General features: G+C 39.5%; 1 protein-coding gene across 1 annotated transcript in view; it reads left to right on the forward strand.

The window, feature by feature from the left end:
- Positions 1-19,430, forward strand: part of LOC129699053 (rho GTPase-activating protein 15-like) — a 688,053-nt gene that overhangs the window by 489,794 nt on the left and 178,829 nt on the right. The window contains exon 12 of the mRNA XM_055638666.1: positions 17,401-17,478. Coding sequence (XP_055494641.1) covers positions 17,401-17,478 — 78 coding nt within the window. The remainder of the gene's footprint in view (positions 1-17,400; positions 17,479-19,430) is intronic.

Genomic DNA, 19,430 nt, shown 5'->3' on the forward strand with positions numbered 1-19,430 from the left:
TCTTGGATAGAGAATTTTGTAAGATTCACTAACTGTTGGGTGAATAGATTTGTTTGCATCACAATCCTGAAAAGCTACCCTGTAATTTTGAGACTGTCATCCCTGGATCTAGAAAGCCCAGCCTTGGCTGCCTCGTCTATTTTCCTATTACAACCGCCAATCCCTGGAATCAATCTTGCAAAACAAAAGAGTAGAACATGACTTGGCTTAAAGTGTCTACAAGCACAGAATGTTGGCATTGAACCAGGGGACTCTTGCAAGATTAGTTACTTGAAGGCCTTACTTCAATCTACATTGATGACCATGATATAAAAAACAAGTGTAGGCCTGTTAGATCTCCCACACAGTAATAGAAACAAAGCTGTACATTAAAATAACCAAAGCATTTTGCTAGGTAGTTAATTTGACAAATTTAGAACTGCATTTCAATTATGATCAGGGTACTGACCATTTATTTAAGAAGTTGAGTTTTGAAATGTACGAGCAATGAGGATTTGTTTGGCAGTTTAGAAGGATACCTAAATGTGTGGGAATTTCATGCAACTATTTGGCAACATATACCATGGTGGTTAAGTTTTAGAAACATAGACATAGAAAATAGGTGCAGGAATAGGCCATTCGGCCCTTCCAACCAGCATCGCCATTCAATATGATCATGGCTGATCATCCATAATCAGTACCCTGTTAAGCGCTTTTTCCCCATATCCCTTGATTCCGTTAGCCCTAAGAGCTAAATCTAACTCTCTCTTGAAAACATCCAGTGAATTGGCCTCCACTGCCTTCTGTGACTGTGAATTCCACAGATTCACAACTGTCTGGGTGAAAACATTTTTCCTCATCTCAGTTCTGTGGATTTTCCCACCTGGGGTTGGACCACCTCATGCACTGCCATGGACTTGCTCTTTTTTTCCAATTGTGTTTTGCACTAACATATTATTTTCTGAAATCCTCTTTCTTTTTGCTTTCTTGCAGAACTTTACATGTAATTGTTTGGTCATTTCTATTGGTTTATTATTAGTATTAAATCAACCAAATGATTTTGCTAAATTCTGTTCTAAAAGGCATTTTAATATTTCTATATATAATTTGTGGACAATTTATGTTTTTGCATGTTTGTTTGAGACTGTGTGCCTATGATGCTGCTGCAAGCAAGAGTTTCATTATACCTGTACCTGATTTTACTGATGTACATAATAATAGACTTGGCACACTGGTGCAGCGGTAGAGTGCTGCCTTTCAGCATCAAAGACCCGGGTTTGATCCTGGCTATGGGTGCTGTACTGTTCAGAGTTTGTATTTTCTCTATGTGACCATGTGGTTTTTCTCACGCCTAACTTAGTGCTTTTCTCTATACAAAACTAGGAAAGAGCATGGTAATTAGAATTGGATTTGAAGTCCTCAGGTAACTTACTCAGTTAAACATTTCGATTGGTTCCAATGTACAGTCAATGCCACCATCTGCATTGATTAACTTACTGGATATTGCATTCACTCCTCATTGATTAAAAAAAAACCGCATCCAACATTTCAAATTCCTTAACTTAATAATGAGAAATAAAATCTGAGTTTAATGTAGGAAAGTGATTGATGATCTTTTGTGTGCAAAACTTTGACACAAATATTTGGGCAACAGTTTCTAGGAATTTAGAACACTATGACTTGAATGCAATTTGTGCAATATAACTCAATATTTGGATTAATGGGATATTAGAATAAGAATCTGTTAATCTTTAAACTTTGTACTTATAAGGTCCTCACTCACTGGGTATGCAATGAAATGTTAGGACGCTCATTGAATGGTTATCAACTTTGGCATGTGTAGCAGTAATAGTCCTTAAGTCTCTGAGCTTGTTAGACAGGGAATTCTGCCATCACTTCCTGGGATTTTGCCACCTTTAAAGGAAGCCAATGAAGTGGATGCACTGAGATTATCATCGAGTACAACAGTCAGTCAACAGATTGAAAGTGCTTTACTCTACTGCCATAGTACATGTTTGCAAATCTCAATAAACAAAGAAACCTAATAATGGAGTAAGACCAGGTTGATTTGTAGTCAAGGTCAGAGCAGAATGTAAACGCAGAATAGCAGGACAGAACTCCAGAAGCAAAAATACATCGTAAAGTGGAATATCAAATAATTTTCAAAGGTTTTAAGTCAGATACGTCCTCAATTAACATATATCAATGTCTCCTTCATGGGGGGAAATTAAAAGGATTGAATATGTTGTGGGACAAGAAGGGAAGAAAACCATTAAATACCAGTTTGTCTATTTTCAACTTTCTAAATCATAGTGTGATAATTACTTGCATCAGTTTAAACACCACCTGGAAGTTCATTAACTAATGTCTTGTACAAGTCCAGTGACGACCAAGAACTGCTTTCAGCATGAGGGTCACAGGTACACAAGTGCCAGGTTAACTGCTCTTGGTAGGTATGTTGCAAAGCCTACCTGAAGCGTCGCTGAAAATCTGTCGCAGCCCGTGTGCGCGATTTTGGCGCCGTTTAGAGGGGGGCGGGTTTAAAACGCGATTTTTCACTAGGCTGTTCAAATCAAAGTTTTTCAGCCTAGTTAATTATTAACGAAAAATCGCTGGAAGATTCCGTAGCTGGAGCTATTTTTAGTTTTAAGGGCTTTCTATACTTGTTATAGTAGTTTAAAAATTAACCTCTAAACCCCCGACCGCCGGCAACCAGCCGGATCTCATACAGGGGAAAACGGAAGGTAGGCTGTTTATTTTTACGTTTAAAAGGGCTTCTTAAGATCCCTTTATACAAAGTTTAAAGTTGCGAGTAGCTAATTTTGGGCCCATTATATCCCGCAGTATTTTTCTGGGCATTTGAGGGCACAAATCTAGCGCAATGTGAACGTTCTAAACCAGCGCGTTCACAGGATCCCACTAGAAAGCTGATTTAAATGGACTTTAATTTACAGCAATTGAACACTAAATTCCTTCCATTTGGCCTATAAATTAATGTCAATGAGATTTAAAAATCATGTTTTATTGTGAATTATTTGTGAATATTATTTGGACACCTAGGCTATTTAAAAATGTTAATCATTTATTAAGAAATGGATATATGTTTAGATCTAGTAATTGAAGTCTGAAATTAACTACAATTGGGTAACTAACTAATTATATGCTTTAATTTCAGGTCATCCAAGTAAGATTATTTTATATTTGTTTCAGAATGCTTCAATCTATGATAACTGAAAATTTCATTCAGTTCTCTTAACTTTTAAGAAAATTATGGGCTTTTGACTGTCCACGATCACAGCTTTTTTGTTATGTCCATAGAAAATCAATAGGGAACAAGATGCTATTTTCCGAGTATGAAAATGGCCATAACATTTTTAATACTTGAGATATGAAAGTGAATTAGGTGTCAAATTAAACTTATTTTTATGCTTTATCTGATGGGATAAATTGCAGACTTGATTTTTTAAATCTCAAAATTTTGTAACATTGCTACTCTTGGCACAGTTATATATAACCTTGTCCTGCAAGTGTCAGTGAGTTATATGCAAGGTGTTTAGATGATCCCAGCTGAATAGTTGGCAGTGCATGGTGTGGAATCAGAGTAGAAGGGAGATATAAGAAATGATTATAATACAGCACCAGCCCCCCTCAAAAAATCCAACAGTTTGAGAAGGGGTCCCGATCCAAAGCATTGTCTGTCCATTTTCCACCACAACACCACCGAGGACACGTAAAGTTCCTTCAGCACTTTGTTCTTCACTCAAGATTCCAGCATCTGCAGTCTCTTGAGTCTCCATCCATCTGCACTGTGCTTATTGTACTCAATCAGCCCAGAATTAGCTTCCCAGTATGAACCTTCTCTATGTAAGATTTACACAACTCTCAAATTTAAGATTATGCTTCTGAGAGCAGGCAATTTTCATATTTGCCAATAGAGTTGACAGTAGAGTTGCTGCCCCACAGTTCCAGTTACCAGGGTTCAATCCTGACCTCTGGTGCTATCCGTGTGATCTGTGCACATTCTTGTGAGACAATGTTGAATTCCTGCAGATGCTCCTGTTTCCACCAACCTCGAAAAGATGTATGTATTGGTGAATGAATTGGCTTCTGTAAATTGACACTAATGAATAAGGGGCTTGGTAGAATCTGTTTGGAGCTGAAGGGAGTGAGAGTGAAAATAAAATGGGATAAATTTAGGATTTGGGTAAATTAATACATGTGGTCAGCACAGAAGTGGCCCAAAGGCCTGTTTCCATGCTGCATATATGGTTCTACTAAATGACAGAAACTGATCCATGCTGAAACTTGCATGAACAGTTCAGTTCTTGAAAAGATACTCATTGAGATATTCAGGCAGTATGAAGTAAAGCTTCTTCCCACTCAGTGAGAAGAGATTTATCAAGCATTCTAATGCGCCTAACTATTTTAGAGGGGCTCAAATGTAATTGTTTACTTGTTTGACATGAGCAATAGAGACCAAAAAAAGAAGTGGTGAAAAGAATGGAAATTAAAAACAAAAAACATTACAGTGGTTGCGATTTAATTTAAAAAATACAGAAATAACCAAAAATCAGTAACTCTTCTTCACAAAACAGATCTGTTGCCTTTTTCCCCTACAAATCTTTAAACATGAATAAAATATAACCAAGAGGTGCACCCTGTAAGACTATTAATATGTTCTCGTGTGTATTGCTTGTCTGCTGAATTACAACAGACCTGCAAAAATTATAATTGTTGACAATGTCGCATACACCAAAACAAACTAAGATTTTTAACGAAAGCCTGACATTGAGGGGGTGTGGATCAAGCAAGGCCAACAGAGATGACCATTATTTTCATTTGAATGTCATCATATGCTAATAATTAATTGATTATATTTACATCATCTAAATCTAAAATGGATTTACTGAATATGTTACATGGCTATGTTCCTTGAAAATATTTGTGTCATTTTCAATTCAAAGCATCAGAATGGATGTTTAGATGTTTCTGCTCTCTGGAAAGACATAATTTTGGTCACACCTGAACACATTTTTAACATTGTAGGAATTTTGAGGGAGGAATTCACATTATGATACTTCTGGCATGAAATGGTTAATAAGCCTGTGATTTTTCATCTTCAGCACTGCACCAACTTGCAACCTGGCCCGACATCACAGCTGGTACGCAACGTGATCCAAATGTGGCCTGCAGATAACGATTGGTACTATTGAGGCTCGTTTAAAAGGCCAAAGATATCAGCTTGTCTATTAGTAGCTGTCATACTTGGCCAGGTTGTATGTTGGTGCAGGGCTGGAGGTGAAGATTCACAGGTTTGGTGTGGAGGAAAGAGGAGGATGTGAAACATGGAACTATAGCAGCTGCTAATGTTTGTACAGGGCTTAGAACAGCGCTCTCATGGTAGATTAGATGTGGAACATCATGATCCCAATTCATCCACCCTGTGTTGAATTTATTATTCTAAAGTAAATACTGAAATTTTGGATTTATCAAGAAAACAGTCACGGTTAGAAGAAATAATATTTGTTATTATTGTGCAGAATGTATTATAACAAAAGAACCTGGATGAGACCACAATGAAATATTTAAAAACATATTTAGCAGAACCATACATGCCCAATTAAAGATCAGAATTCCTATATGATCAGCAAATCCAGGAAGTTGCCAATGACCTTTACCATGGTAGTCTTTTTATATACTGCACAGCAATTTTATCGGCAATGCTAGTCACAATCACCATTGCAAATAAAGCAAAAAAAAGGGAATAATATTAGTGCTATAAATTTGTGTACATTGATTTTAGACATTCATATTATTTGGTTCAGTGACTTCAGTGAGGCAGTCTTCATGATAATATTAGCACAAAAAAGAACAAAAATATTAACATCAGCTATTATTCTGCATTTAAATTGTTCGAAAAAGTCTTAATGAGACCTAAGTAAGAAACACAATGGAAATCCAACTGAACAGACTTTCTATATTTGTTTTCATTATAAATTAAATATATTCTGTCCACTCATTGATAATATTATCAAATCAGTCAGCTGAATGATAGTCTATAAATGGACAAACAAACCAGAGTAGATATTCAACTTTATTCTGTGCACTAGTATTGCTGTAGTAACACGTACAATGCAAACAGGAACTCCAGTTCTGAAATTTATTCCATTGAAGTCAGTGGCAAATTTCTGTCCTATTTAACATCTCTTTCAATGTATTGTAACACTATAATTAATCAATTTCTAAGGTCTATCACATACAGAGTTTCAAATCAACATGGCTAAAAATTGTAACTGCTTTTGCTGATATGCTGAAAATCTGTGATCTCAGAAGTTCGATCTTTAGAAAGATATCCACAAAAATGTAATCACTCCTGGTGAACTTCTACCGCTGCACCATCGAGAGCATCCTTACTAACTGCATCACAGTATGGTATGGCAACTGCTCTGTCTCCAACCGGAAGGCATTGCAGAGGGTGGTGAAAATTGCCCAACGCATCACCGGTTCCTCGCTCCCCTCCATTGAGTCTGTCCAAAGCAAGCGCTGTCTGCAGAGGGCGCTCAGCATCGCCAAGGACTGCTCTCACCCCAACCATGGACTGTTTACCCTCCTACCATCCGGAAGGCGCTACAGGTCTCTCCGTTGCCGAACCAGCAGGTCGAGGAACAGCTTCTTTCCGGCGGCTGTCACTCTACTCAACAACGTACCTCGGTGACTGCCAATCACCACCCCCCCCCCCCCCCCGGACACTTATTATTATTTATTCAAATCGTTTGCTATGTCGCTCTTCCAGGGAGATGCTAAATGCATTTCGTTGTCTCTGTACTGTACACTGACAATGACAATTAAAATTGAATCTGAATCTGAATCTGATATAAATTAACTGTAAAGAATATACAATTATATTTCGGAAAATACATAACTAACTAGAAACTATGGAAGAGTGTGTATTGCCAGCCTCCACTGTTTATTGTTGAGCTCATAGTTAAGTTAGCTCTTGCATCTTAATTCAGTTTCACAGATGGATCCCATATCGAGTCACTTCTTCTTCTTCTTGCGTATGGCAAGCACAGTCTAAAGTTGTAGGTCAACTTGTTCTATTTGATCTTGTTTGTGCACGTTGGGTTGATTGCATTAGTTGAAACAGGGTGGACCATGTGAAGGTTGCAATCTCCCATCCCATCGAGTCACTAAATCCAATTGGATGTTCTGGAGGTTTTCATCACATTACTTCCAATTAGAACGCCCTGGTTCACTTTGCAGAAGATGAATAACCTCTTTAGGATGAGATATTCTGCACAACTCCTCAAATTCAGGAGTTATCTGCAATATTCTATAGCTGTTTCCTTTCCTTAACTCGACTTAATTTACGCAATGTTGAAAAGCTGGGCTGATTTACTTTCTTTCTTTAATTTTACTTCTTACATTTTCAAACACACTGATTTAAACAGAACAGCTCCACTTTATATTATGAAAAGTTGTTAAAATCATGGATTTTGACTATCCAAACATAAAATTTTCTATTGTTTCCAGCAATTGTTTCCAGATTCCAGAATATGCAGTCTCAATGTACTAAAATATTTCTCCTGGGAATGCTCAAACCATTGTCCGTCAATTAATTCAAGTAAATTTCAGAGTAAATTTCAGAGGTAGGACTAGATCCTAGGTACATCTATAAAATTGTTGGTTTGTGTAAACATCTTGTGATGTCCTTCAAAACATGGGAAATAGTCAATATAATGTTTACCCCATCATCAATGTCCTGCGTTATTAAGCAACATGAATCTCAAACTACAAGAGAGTTTAGCTTTTTCCTTGCCAATTTGGCATTGCTGAGTAAAAGGAATGCTTGTGTATAGCATTGTTTAAGGGCCTCAAGGGGAATTAAAATTTAAATGGTTGGGGTGATTGATTGCATTACCAAAGGAGCCCGATGCAAGAGCTGGACTCCTTATTCCAATCGATTGCTGGTCCTGTTAAGCTGAGACAAACAACACAGTCGAACACTTCCATCCCACATTATACTTTGTCTCAGTTACTGGCTGTAGTCAGGGTGCACTCATTAACTACAGTCCCCACCAAGAACAAAATATTTTCCCAACAGGCCTGTATCAGACTTGCTGGTCTCCTCTGTAAAAGACAACAACATTAAACTTAATTTTACCAAAGTCACAAAGGACCACTCAATTGATCAATATATGTCTCTTCAAATACCAAAAACAAGCTTACATCTTGATCCTGGACAGAAAGCAAACAAAAGACCATAACTGAATAATCCTTCAACTCATACACAATTTGAATTCAGAATTGTGTTTCTGATCCATATACGTCCTGAATAGTGCTTAAAGAACTCTCAAGGGACAAAAATATATTGCAAACTCCTTATGTCATTTGGTATCTGTAACCAATTAAAATAAATATATATGACTATGGACACTTGCAAATGTTTGAGTAAAACTTTCCATGGGAAATCTTTTATAATGCATACTTGTCACAAATTAAAAAAATTGTAGAATGTAAATCTTGAACAATTAAACTGTGCTCGATTTTATTTTTAAATTTCAGATAGTTGCTCAATATTTTAAACCATCAAAGTGACTGAGGTTTTGAAAATAATTCACACAGGATGTGCATGCAATTGAGTATCAACTCCACTCTGGTCATAATTCAGATTTAAGCCATATATTCTGTCTGGCTGTTTATATTAAGAGTGTTCAGCCTATCCTGCACCATTTTCTTTAATTAATTAGTAATTATTAGTTCTATTCGGGCAGTGGGCAGTGCTATAGACCTCCCGCCCCCACGAGCCTCAGGCAGATGCGACTCGTCAGCCTGGGAAGGCAGTCCATCTAGAAGAGGGAAAACTGATTTAAAACCTCCACTGCCTTGTGGCCATATCCAGTCATGGAAAAGGCTCCAGGAGTAAACCTCAAGAATATACGGAGTCCCTAAGGCAGTTCGTCATTGTCTACAACTTCGCTCTGGCAGCTCCTGCGACGGCGCTGGTGCCAAGCTGTAACGGCCCTGCTGTTCCTTTGGATCGATCAGCGACGTGGAGAGGAGGGATGTGCTGCATGGGCAACAGCCTGTCTTCCATATGACATTGCCCATGCTCGCATCCGACCAGGATGCATCACCCATGGTCAGTCATGACCGAGGGGGCCTACTAATTAGTTCTATGTTACGTTTAGAGGGAGTATATTTTATTACAACAGAGTGGTTGATACCTGCCAGAGGAGGTAGTGGAGTTTGTTACAATGATCATGTTTAAGAGGCATTGAGACTGGCACTTAATGACAGAAGGCACAGAGGGATGTGGACCTAATGCAGGCAAACCACATTTGTGTTCATGAATGTGGTGGGCGAAAAGGATTGTTTTTGTACAGCACAATTCCCACTCTATGATGAAACAGGTAGAAAAGCTGACCAAGGTATCTATTTATTCTGGAGGACATCATTTTGAGCATGAGTGTGCACAAATCAATTCATGGCATTAAAAACATGGATAATTTAGTTTGAGACGTTAAAAATTCATTTCATGTGTTATAAGAAAGGTTGCAGCCCATGACTTTACTAATTAGCCCAACATAAATTCATCAAATCTGAGAAAGTAATTTTTCAAAAGCATTTCTTCCTTGCATTGGAATGTTTTGGATGGGGTTGATGGATCTAAAGGAAATTGGCAAGTGGGAAAGATAACATCCTTAAACTGTTTGAGAAAGCGCCTGTTATATGAATCCATTGAAGAACTCACAGATTGCATATTTTAAACAGTACAATTGATATGTAGCTTTTGCAATGGTCTAAAGTGGAAAGATGTGCTTTTTTTTCTTCAGACACATCGCCTAATTTTCATTTCAACTGAAGTTAAGAGAGAAGTTTATCAGGTCCTATGCGTTACAGTGGATGAAGAGAGTTAATTTTCTGCATTATCACTGAAGGCAATTAAATGATTGCAACTCAAATATTAAAATCCTTTGAAGTCTGTATTTTATTTTGAATATCTTTGTGCTCCTCAAGTTGCCATGGAATGGAATTGTTATCTAACAAGTCAATGTAAGATTAAATTTAGCATGAACAATCATACAATTAAACTTCCCTGTTAAATCGAACATTGGGCCTGATTGTGTGAGAACAAGTCCTCTCCCTGGACTCACCTTTCATGCCCTTTGCTTGTTCACATTTACTTTTAATGAACCAAAACATGAACAGTGTGAGGTGTTGCATTTTAGGAGGTCAAACCAGCGCAGGACCTTCACAGTAAATGTCAAGACCCTGGGCAGTGTGTGGAGCAGAGAGATCTAGGAGTGCAGGTAAATATTTCCTTGATAGTGGCATCTCAGGTAGATGGGTTAGTCAAGAAGTCTTTCAATACATTGGTCTTCATCAGTCAGGGTATTGAGTGCAGAAGATGGGATGATATGTTACAATTGTACAAGTGTTGGCAGCATTTGGAGTATTGTGTTCGGTTTTGCTCATCCAGCTATAGGAAGGATGTTGTTAAGCTGGAAATAGTGCAGAGAACATTTACAAGGATGTTGTCAGAACTTGAGGACTGTATTACTTGGAGCAGAGGAGGATGAGGGGTGATCGATCTTATAGATGTATATAAGATCTTGAGCGGAATAGATAGAAAAAATAGACAGGGCTTTTTTCTGGTTGGCTGCCAGGGACTATAGATGTTCTGCAGAGATTGATATTGCGTCTGCTACTTTTCACGTTGTATGCTAATGATTTGGATGATTGAATTGATGGGTTTGTGGCCAAGTTTGAGGATGATACACAATAGTTGCAGGAGCAGGTAGTGCAGAAAAATAGAATTGAGGATAGTGGGCAAAGAAGTTGCAGATGTAACACAGCATAGCAAAGAGTGCAGACTGCACATTTTGGTAGCAGAAATATAGGTGTAGACTATTTTCTAAAAGGGGAGAGAATTCAGAAATCAGAAATCACCAGTTGGCACAGGAAGGAAACTGACGGAGCTACTGATGTGCCGGTCATGGATCCAAAACGTAGGATAATATAGAATTAGTGTGAATGGGTAATGGATGATTGATGTAGAGTTGGTGAGCCGATGGGCTGGTTTCCATGCTGAATCTTTCCTTCAATCATGTTCATAAGATCTAGGAGCACATTACGGCCATTTGGCCCATCAAATCTATTCAATCATGTCTGATCTAGATTTCCCTCTCAACCCCAATCTCCTGCCTTCACCCTATAACCCCCTCACTAATCAAGAATTTGTCAATCTCCGCCATAAAATATCTATTGACGGCCTCCACAGCCATCTGTGGCAATGAATTCCACAGATTCACTACATTCTGACCAAATAAATTCCTTCTCATCTCCTTTCTATGTGAAGATTACAGTTCCAAATATGAGGTAACATTGATTCACTCACTAGTCATTAATAACATGAACTCTGTTCATATGAGTGTTGCACGGAATCCACATAAGTTTGAAATTGGCTTAACTAATATGAACATGATGAAAAAAATTCACACTTCTCTCCAATAAGCACATCCAATAATCAAATGGGCCTCAGCTACATTCAGCGCTTACAAAAGAGACAGGAAAGAGGGCATATCTCACAGCTTCTGTGACAACTGTGAGACTCAATATGTCAGAGCTCAAATGTATGAACCTGTCTAATTCTGCCAATAAGGAATTAAACAAATGGCCTAGCTTAATCTTCAAACTATCAGTTTCAATCTTAACTTCACTTCTTGTTTGTAGAGGCACATTTTTGTCTTCACTTCTACTGATCCTATTGCTTTCCTGCCTCAAGTAATTTGCTGCAACAGCTACAGTGCAGCAACCAAGTCAGAGCTTCCTAGAAAGTATTGAACACCATGAAAAATGAAGATCTGTAACTCCCAAACCTTGCACTGCATGTCCACCAGACAGCACAACTGTACTTTCCACATTATTATAATACTGATATAAATGCAAACTCAAGATTTAGTTATTTTCAATTGCCCCCCCCCCCCTTTAACAGTGAATATTATTACATGAAAAGATATTCAACATTTATCCACAATTTTGACACCAGCTATATTGTTTTGTTGGGGATTTGTCTAACCAGAAGGAATCCAAATAAACAGATCAATAATGCATTTGAAAATCAGGCTGGATAAAAAAAATAGTGCTAAGTATAACATAAACGTCTCTTGCCCAGAGTAGGGGAATAGAGCACCAGAGGACATGGGTTGAAAGTGAAAGGGAAATATTTAATAGTAATCTGAAGTGTAACTTCTTCGCACAAATGGTGATGGATGTATGGAACAAGCTGCCAGAGGATGTATTTGAGGCAGGGACTATTTTAGCGTTCGTTTAACATTTAACATTTAAGAAAGTTTTGTGAGATATGGGCCAAACACGGGCAGGTGGGGTTAGTGTTGAGGGAACATGTTGGTCGGTGTGTGTATGTTGGGCTGATGAGCATGTTTTCACATTCTATGACTCTTTAAACATCTATGCTTAACTAAAACTCCGCTCTTGTGCTCTTCCGGTTTGCATGGTTTTTCTATTTGCTCAAAAATAGTATGCGATAGCACTCCGATTTTCATCAGCTCACCCAATGTTCTCCTGTGCTGCGAGTGCAACAAGTTTCGTTCTGATCGGTAGTATATTGGAAAAGTTAGCGAGGTTTAGCGGTCGTAGATGCCGCCAAACGGAAAGCGGAAAGTCTGATCCCGGCGGAAGAGAGCGTCCAGTGCCTGCTGTGAGTTCCAAATGCACCAACATTACATAGCCCCGCAGCTCTTGCCTCATCCCCGCTGGTCCCCCTCGCTGGCTCCTGTCACCCTCCTCTGTGATACCCCCCTCTCCCCCATGGCTCTTACACCGTCTTTCTCCAAGCTTCTCCTGTCTTTTCCCTCTCCTCCTACTCTCCCCAATCCCTCCCTCGCTCCCTCCATAACTCCTCTACTCTTCCTATTACCATCCCCTCCCTCTATCCCATCTCCTCCCCCAAACCCCACCCACACGCCGGCACGGACGCAGCTGCTGGTGCTTCCGGGCCAAGCTGAGGATTCAAGGCCTGGCTCTAAGGGCGCCGACGGATGATGCTCCTCCAGGGCACGCAAGAAGGGAGAGGAGCGGCAACCTCGAGATCCTGGGGAGGGAGAGTGGGGGAGGAGAGGGCATAGAGGGAGAGGAGGGGAGAGGAGTTATGGAGGGAGGGAGGGAGGGAGGGAGGGGGGATTGACTGAGGGTAGGGGAAAGGAGTGGTGAGGGAGGGATTGGGGAGGGTAGAAGGGAGAGGGAAAAGAAGAGGGAGGAGGTGAGGAGGGAGAGTGGGTGAATAGAGGGAGAGGATGGGGAGAGTAGCCTGCTGGGAGCCTCTGCTCTGATGGAAAGGAATACAGTAGCAACATTTAAGAGAGATGTAGGCAAACACTTGAACAGACAGGGAATGGGGGAAGATATAAACCACGTCGAGACGTGCTTTATTTGACATCATGGGTAGCACTGACATCATGGGTCAAAGGGCCTACCTGTGCTGTCCTGCTCTATGTTGCATTTACATTTGCTGCATAGTAGAACTACATTGAAAACCTGTCCATAAGGTACTTATCGTATGTTTTCCAACATCAGCAATTTTCTTTCTAGGTGCTCCATGCCTTTGATTCAATAATCAATAAAGGACAAGCACAGAAGCATCTAAAGCTTGGCACTGCAGGTTTCCCGTGTCTTTCCAAACAGCATCGAATAACACAGTCATGAAATTTGTACATGGAAGAAACACTTCATAAAACAAGGGTTTCCAAAGACATTTAAAATCTTTAATATCGCGGTTGTGTTAAAAATCGGTAAACTAAGCTTCAAAAACACTTCCAGGCGTGACTTTATTTTAGTAAGATCATTACATTCACTATTTTGTCTTGATTCTTTTGATCCTCCCAAATCCAGTGTGATTGAATGGGCAGAAAAGTTGAATCTAGTATTAGCAATAAACATAACTGATTCTGTATTAGCAGTGAGGAGACATGGCAAAGCCGTCCAGGGATGATTCTGCCAATTTTCCCATCCATTTTTGCTCCCAGCTTGGAGAGGCATCCAATCTATTCCCTCCCAGTAGCAGCATAATTAAGTGTGTTTATGGAGTTCAAGCCACATCCTGACACGAACAAACTACAGTGCAAGTCTTTAGGTGGCTATTAATCTGCATCCATCAAAATAGAAATTGGTCGTTGCTTACGACATTTCTAGAAACACATTTGTCTTTGTTTCTGTGAACAAACTGCATTTCATAATAATGACAGGAAATCAACATTTTCACTTCAAAAAATTCACGACATATGTTGCCCACAACTTCCACTGATGTCACTATGCACTGATATCAAAAAACCATGTCACTTAAGATCTTCATTTGACTCACTAATCAACATAGACCTACATTCTAAAGTCAAGGTGTTAAATAATTAATGCTTTCCTGAGTAATTATAGTTCAAAAGATTATGTATATCTGGGAAATTAATATATTATGGGTGACCTGTGAACTCAAATTCACAGCATGTTGAGGAATGGGATATTTGAGAACAGCAAGAATCAAATCAAAGTACCAAAAATGTGCTGGGTTCATGGTATAAAATATGATTAACTGAATCTTGTAGTTAAGTTGTACTTTGATCTTTTAGTTTAGTTTAGTTTGGAGATGCAGCACGGAAACACCGGTCTGTGCCGACCAGCGATCCCCGCATATTCACAATATCTTACACACACTAGGAACAATTTTTTTAATTTACCAAGTCAATTTACCTACACACCAGTACGTCTTGGAGTGTGGGAGTACACCGAAGATCCCGGAGAAAACCCATGCAGGTCACGGGTAGAACGTAAAAAATACTCTGGATCAAACCCAGGTCTCCGACGCTGCAAAAGCTGTAAGGCAGCAACTCTACCGCTGCATCACCTTGCTGCCCCTTATTCAATTATTTCAACTGATTCATTATTTTGGTGTCTTCCTGCTTTCACGGTTGATGATAAAAATATTTGGAATCAAAAGTGCTCAATACGTGCGTCCAGTACAGTTGCCTCTAAATGCCTTTAGTTTGATTGCAGGCTGGCACCAGGATTTGACACTCTTACTTGGGATCTCAATGCGTTGCCCTACATTTTTGTGCAAGATGTCTCCGTGGAATCCATTCATACAAATTTGTGGTCATCCAGCAGACCCCCTGCTCATTGGCATAAAAATCTATACACTGAAATATTTCAGTTAAGAAAACTCTTTGTCATCTTAATTAGTCTTGCAACTTCCAAACTCAAATCATGCAAAAAAATATTGGATTCTTTAGCCTGTATAAAACAAGGAGATGACAATTTGTCGTTAAAACAAGGAGTTACATTGTGCTCCTTCATTGTAGAAAATGATCGGGGTGATATTTTGTCAGATAAACTGTAATTTGAAGCAATAGCAAATGTATTAATTTGATGATCCACACAAGTTTTAGAACAACCTTCAAATTCTTCATGAGGTTTTCTCCAAATGTCTCCACAAAATCCCCAAATTAATTGCAATTAATCCAGTGATTCAACTTTATCTTTTTCTAACTGATGGTCATGGATACTTTCGGTTTCTATTTTGCTGCTCAGTTTTGAAACTCCGCAGTCAGGTGTCTGGGGCGGCATGGTGGCGTAATGGTAGAGTTGCTTCATTACAACGCTAGAGACCTGGGTTTGATCCTGAATAAAGGTGCTGTCTGTCCAGAGTTTGTACGTTCTCCCTGTAACTCCGTGGATTTCCCCCGTGTGCTCCGGTTTCCTCCCACATTCCCAAATACATACAGGTTTGTAGGTTAATTGGCTCGGTAAAATATTGTAAATTGTTCCCAGTGTGTTGGATAGTGCTAGTGCATGACGATTGATGGTCGGCTGTTAGTGGGCTGAAGAGCCTGTTTCTGCACTATATCTCTGAGCTAAACCAAAATAAATTTTAGAAGGACCGACTACTTCAGATATAGAAGATGCATCCAGAAGATGTGAAAGCAGAAGATTGCCTTTAAATTCATCCTCACGATAATCTCACTTTGAGTCATATCAGGCCCTTCAGCCCAACTCATTCATGCGAACCACGATGCACATCTAAACTACCCCCTTTTCCCCATGTTTGATACACATCCTTAAAAAACCTTTTCTATCCATGTATCTGCCCAAATGTATTTTAAATGTTGTTCATTATACTTGACTCAACCACTTGCCCTGGCAGCTCATTTCATACATGTATCACCCTCTTGGTTAAAAAAAAAGTTGCCTCTCACTTTCCTCCAAAAGGTTGCCTCTCACAAAGAAGATTGAGGGGGGATCTTATAGAAACTTACAAAATTCTTAAGGGATTGGACAGGCTAGATGCAGGAAGATTATTCCCGATGTTGGGGAAGTCCAGAACAAGGGGTCACAGTTTAAGGATAAGGGGGAAGTCTTTTAGGACCGAGATGAGAAAATCATTTTTTACACAGAGTGGTGAATCTCTGGAATTCTCTGTCACAGAAGGTAGTTCATTGGCTATATTTAAGAGCGAGTTAGATGTGGCCCTTGTAGCTAAAGGGATCAGGGGGTATGGAGAGTAGGCAGGTACAGGATACTGAGTTGTGAATGGCGGTGCAGGCTTGAAGGGCCAAATGGCCTACTCCTGTACCTATTTTCTATGTTTCTATGTCTATGTTTCAAGTTCCTATTTAAATATTTCCCCTTTCATCTTAAATCTATGCTCCCTCATTCTTGATTCTCCATCCCTGGGAAAAGTGTGCGTTCACCTTAGCTACACAACTTATGGTTTATGCACCTCCATAAGATCATCTCTTAGTCTCGTACATTCAAAAGGAAAAAGTCTGAATAATCACTTAATTGATCACCAGCACATTAACCTCTGAATTTCACCCCATTGAAGTCAATGGAATGAAGTTTAGAAGCAGAATGCTGTACACTGACACTGCTGTATAGTTTGTTTAGTTGTACCAACCAGCATTAATATGCTATCTCATCTCATTGTGGGTGCACCATTAAGGTAACATAGCAATAAGTCAAGGTGTTGCAGCATCTTTCGTTTTGAAGCGACTAGGGATAGAAACATGTCACAATGTCAATGCTCAATGTGTGGCATGAGAAATCAAAACAAAATCTTTATAAATGCAAATAAAAATTGAGTTCATGGTTATGCTGTTTGATAATGGGTTTATTCTTTATAACCCTGAAGACCTTGGTCAGGGAAAACTAATGGCATGAGACTGATTTGGTGTAAACAGACTATGAGATATGCATTTACAGATGACCGAACTGTTAGAAATGTATATGCAGTGTCAGTCAGCAAGTTTGGGTAGATGTAATTGCTCTAATAAGGCCACAAGTTCAAGGAGCATGGAGGAAAAAATGTTCTAAAATTTTAATTTAATCACAGATTAATGTTTGTTTTGTCAGGTTTGGATGCTGATGGCATTTACAGAGTGAGCGGCAATCTGGCGACAATACAGAAATTACGATTTATAGTGGACCATGGTGAGTTGTGCTGAATGCATATATGCAACTTTTTTTTCTCATCAACCTGCCTAAATGGAAATGCGAAGACTCATGTCTTTGACGTTTCACTAGCTGCGGAGAATTTGTTGAATTTAATCATTATAAATGGTTGTGAAATTGTTTCAAACTTCAAAATGATCTTTTATTATTGCCTGGGAATACAAGCTTTGCTTTAACATTGAGGCAAAATGCTGCGTGCGAAATGAATCTTTACAGCATTGACTGTCCAATTCTTAATGCAGAATCCGAGTATTTGCCATTCAGACTATATGAACAATGTGATCTTCAGAATATGAGGTGTTTGTTTTTCAAATCTTTCAATTGTTCACATTCAGAATGTCATCCAAAAGCACCTACAATGTACTGTATTTGAGCCTCTGAGAAATGTTAAAACTGGTTGCTTGGGTCCAAATCAAAATCCAGATCTCATTCAGCAGGCTATCCCCAAGTGAAGTACATTCAACTCTAAACAGTATAATTATGTTTGATTTAGCTGCTCGATCTGCATTGAGTAATGTTTGGCAGCCTTGATTAATGCTGTGTGGATTTGTCATTCTATGTTCTGCAAGATAACTGGCAGTTATTTCAGGTTAAAACAAAATCAACATTGAAAAAATATACAAATCAACTCATTGCATCATGAAAGAAGCACTGATTTGCCAGAATATTTTGCCTGACATTTTTTTTAATGTAATTCAGCTTCACCTATCAATTTGTGTCCCATCGTTTGGAGGAAATGAAAATTGTCTATTTCTACTCATCTCTGGGGCCAGAGTTTATCAACATGCAATTCATACTTCTCCATAATTATGAAATCGCAAAATGATACAGCTCAAATAAGGATCATAATGCCAAGACCGATTAAAAAAATAATGTTGCAACTATTTCCACAGTCGTTTAATTTTGAAAGGCTTGGATAGAGTGGATGTGGAGAGGATGTTTCCACTAGTGGGAGAGTCTAAGACTAGATATTATAGCCTCAGAATTGGCGAGATCGGAGCGCTCCATGAGTTGATTTGCGCTCCGAACGGCATGCTCGGCAAGTCCATTGCACTGTGGGTACTCTTGGCTGCAGATAACATGTTGGAAGTTTCACCGTTTAACAAAGTCCTTAAACTTTTAGCTGGTGAATTGAGTTCCTTCGTTAATCTGAAGCTGAACGGATACCCCATGTCCAGAAAAGTGAATCCTCAGCTTTTGGATCACTGTTTCAGAAGTGATCGTTGGCAGAAAGTCAATTTCAAACCAGTTGAAGTAGGAGTCCACTAAAACGAGGTAGTGTTTCCCATGCCATGCAAAGATGTTGGCAGCCAGTGATGACCATGGTAGAGAGGGAGCTGGCTCGGGTAAGAGGGGCTGCTTCTGCTGATGCGGTGACTGACTGTTGCAGATCGCACAATTCCGTTTTTTAACGTATGTACTGGGTCATCCCGGGCCAGTAGATCATATCCTTTGCTCGTTTTACAGTGGCCTCCGTGCCAGGGTGGCCTTCATGGATTTCCTCACAGTACTCATTCCGCAGGGTTGGGGGAATGACCACCTTGTGACCCTTGACAATTATTCCATCCTGTAACACCAGTTCGTCACGGACCAGGTCATACTTCAAACGGACTGCTTGTTTGGCCACCCGCCTCTTATGACAGAGGTCAGCAGCTGTGAGGTTTTGTCTGCAGCTGTGTGTTTGGCAAGGCGGCGCAGGCGATCGGTGGGCACAAACGAGACCTTTAGGACTGAGAATTCGTCCTGCTCAAATGGGTGTCATTCGCTGGTGGTGCACGGGGCTCTGGAGAGCGTATCTGCGATGTGCATGTCTTTACCTTTCTTGTAGACAATGCGGAAGTCAAACCATTGCAGTTGCATCATCATTCGCTGTAATCGAGCAGGGGCAGCATGTGTGGGCTTGCTCAGGTTGGCAACTAGTCGCTGGTGGT

Source organism: Leucoraja erinacea, chromosome 7 (assembly GCF_028641065.1).
Source record: "Leucoraja erinacea ecotype New England chromosome 7, Leri_hhj_1, whole genome shotgun sequence".
Classification (NCBI taxonomy): domain Eukaryota; kingdom Metazoa; phylum Chordata; class Chondrichthyes; order Rajiformes; family Rajidae; genus Leucoraja; species Leucoraja erinaceus.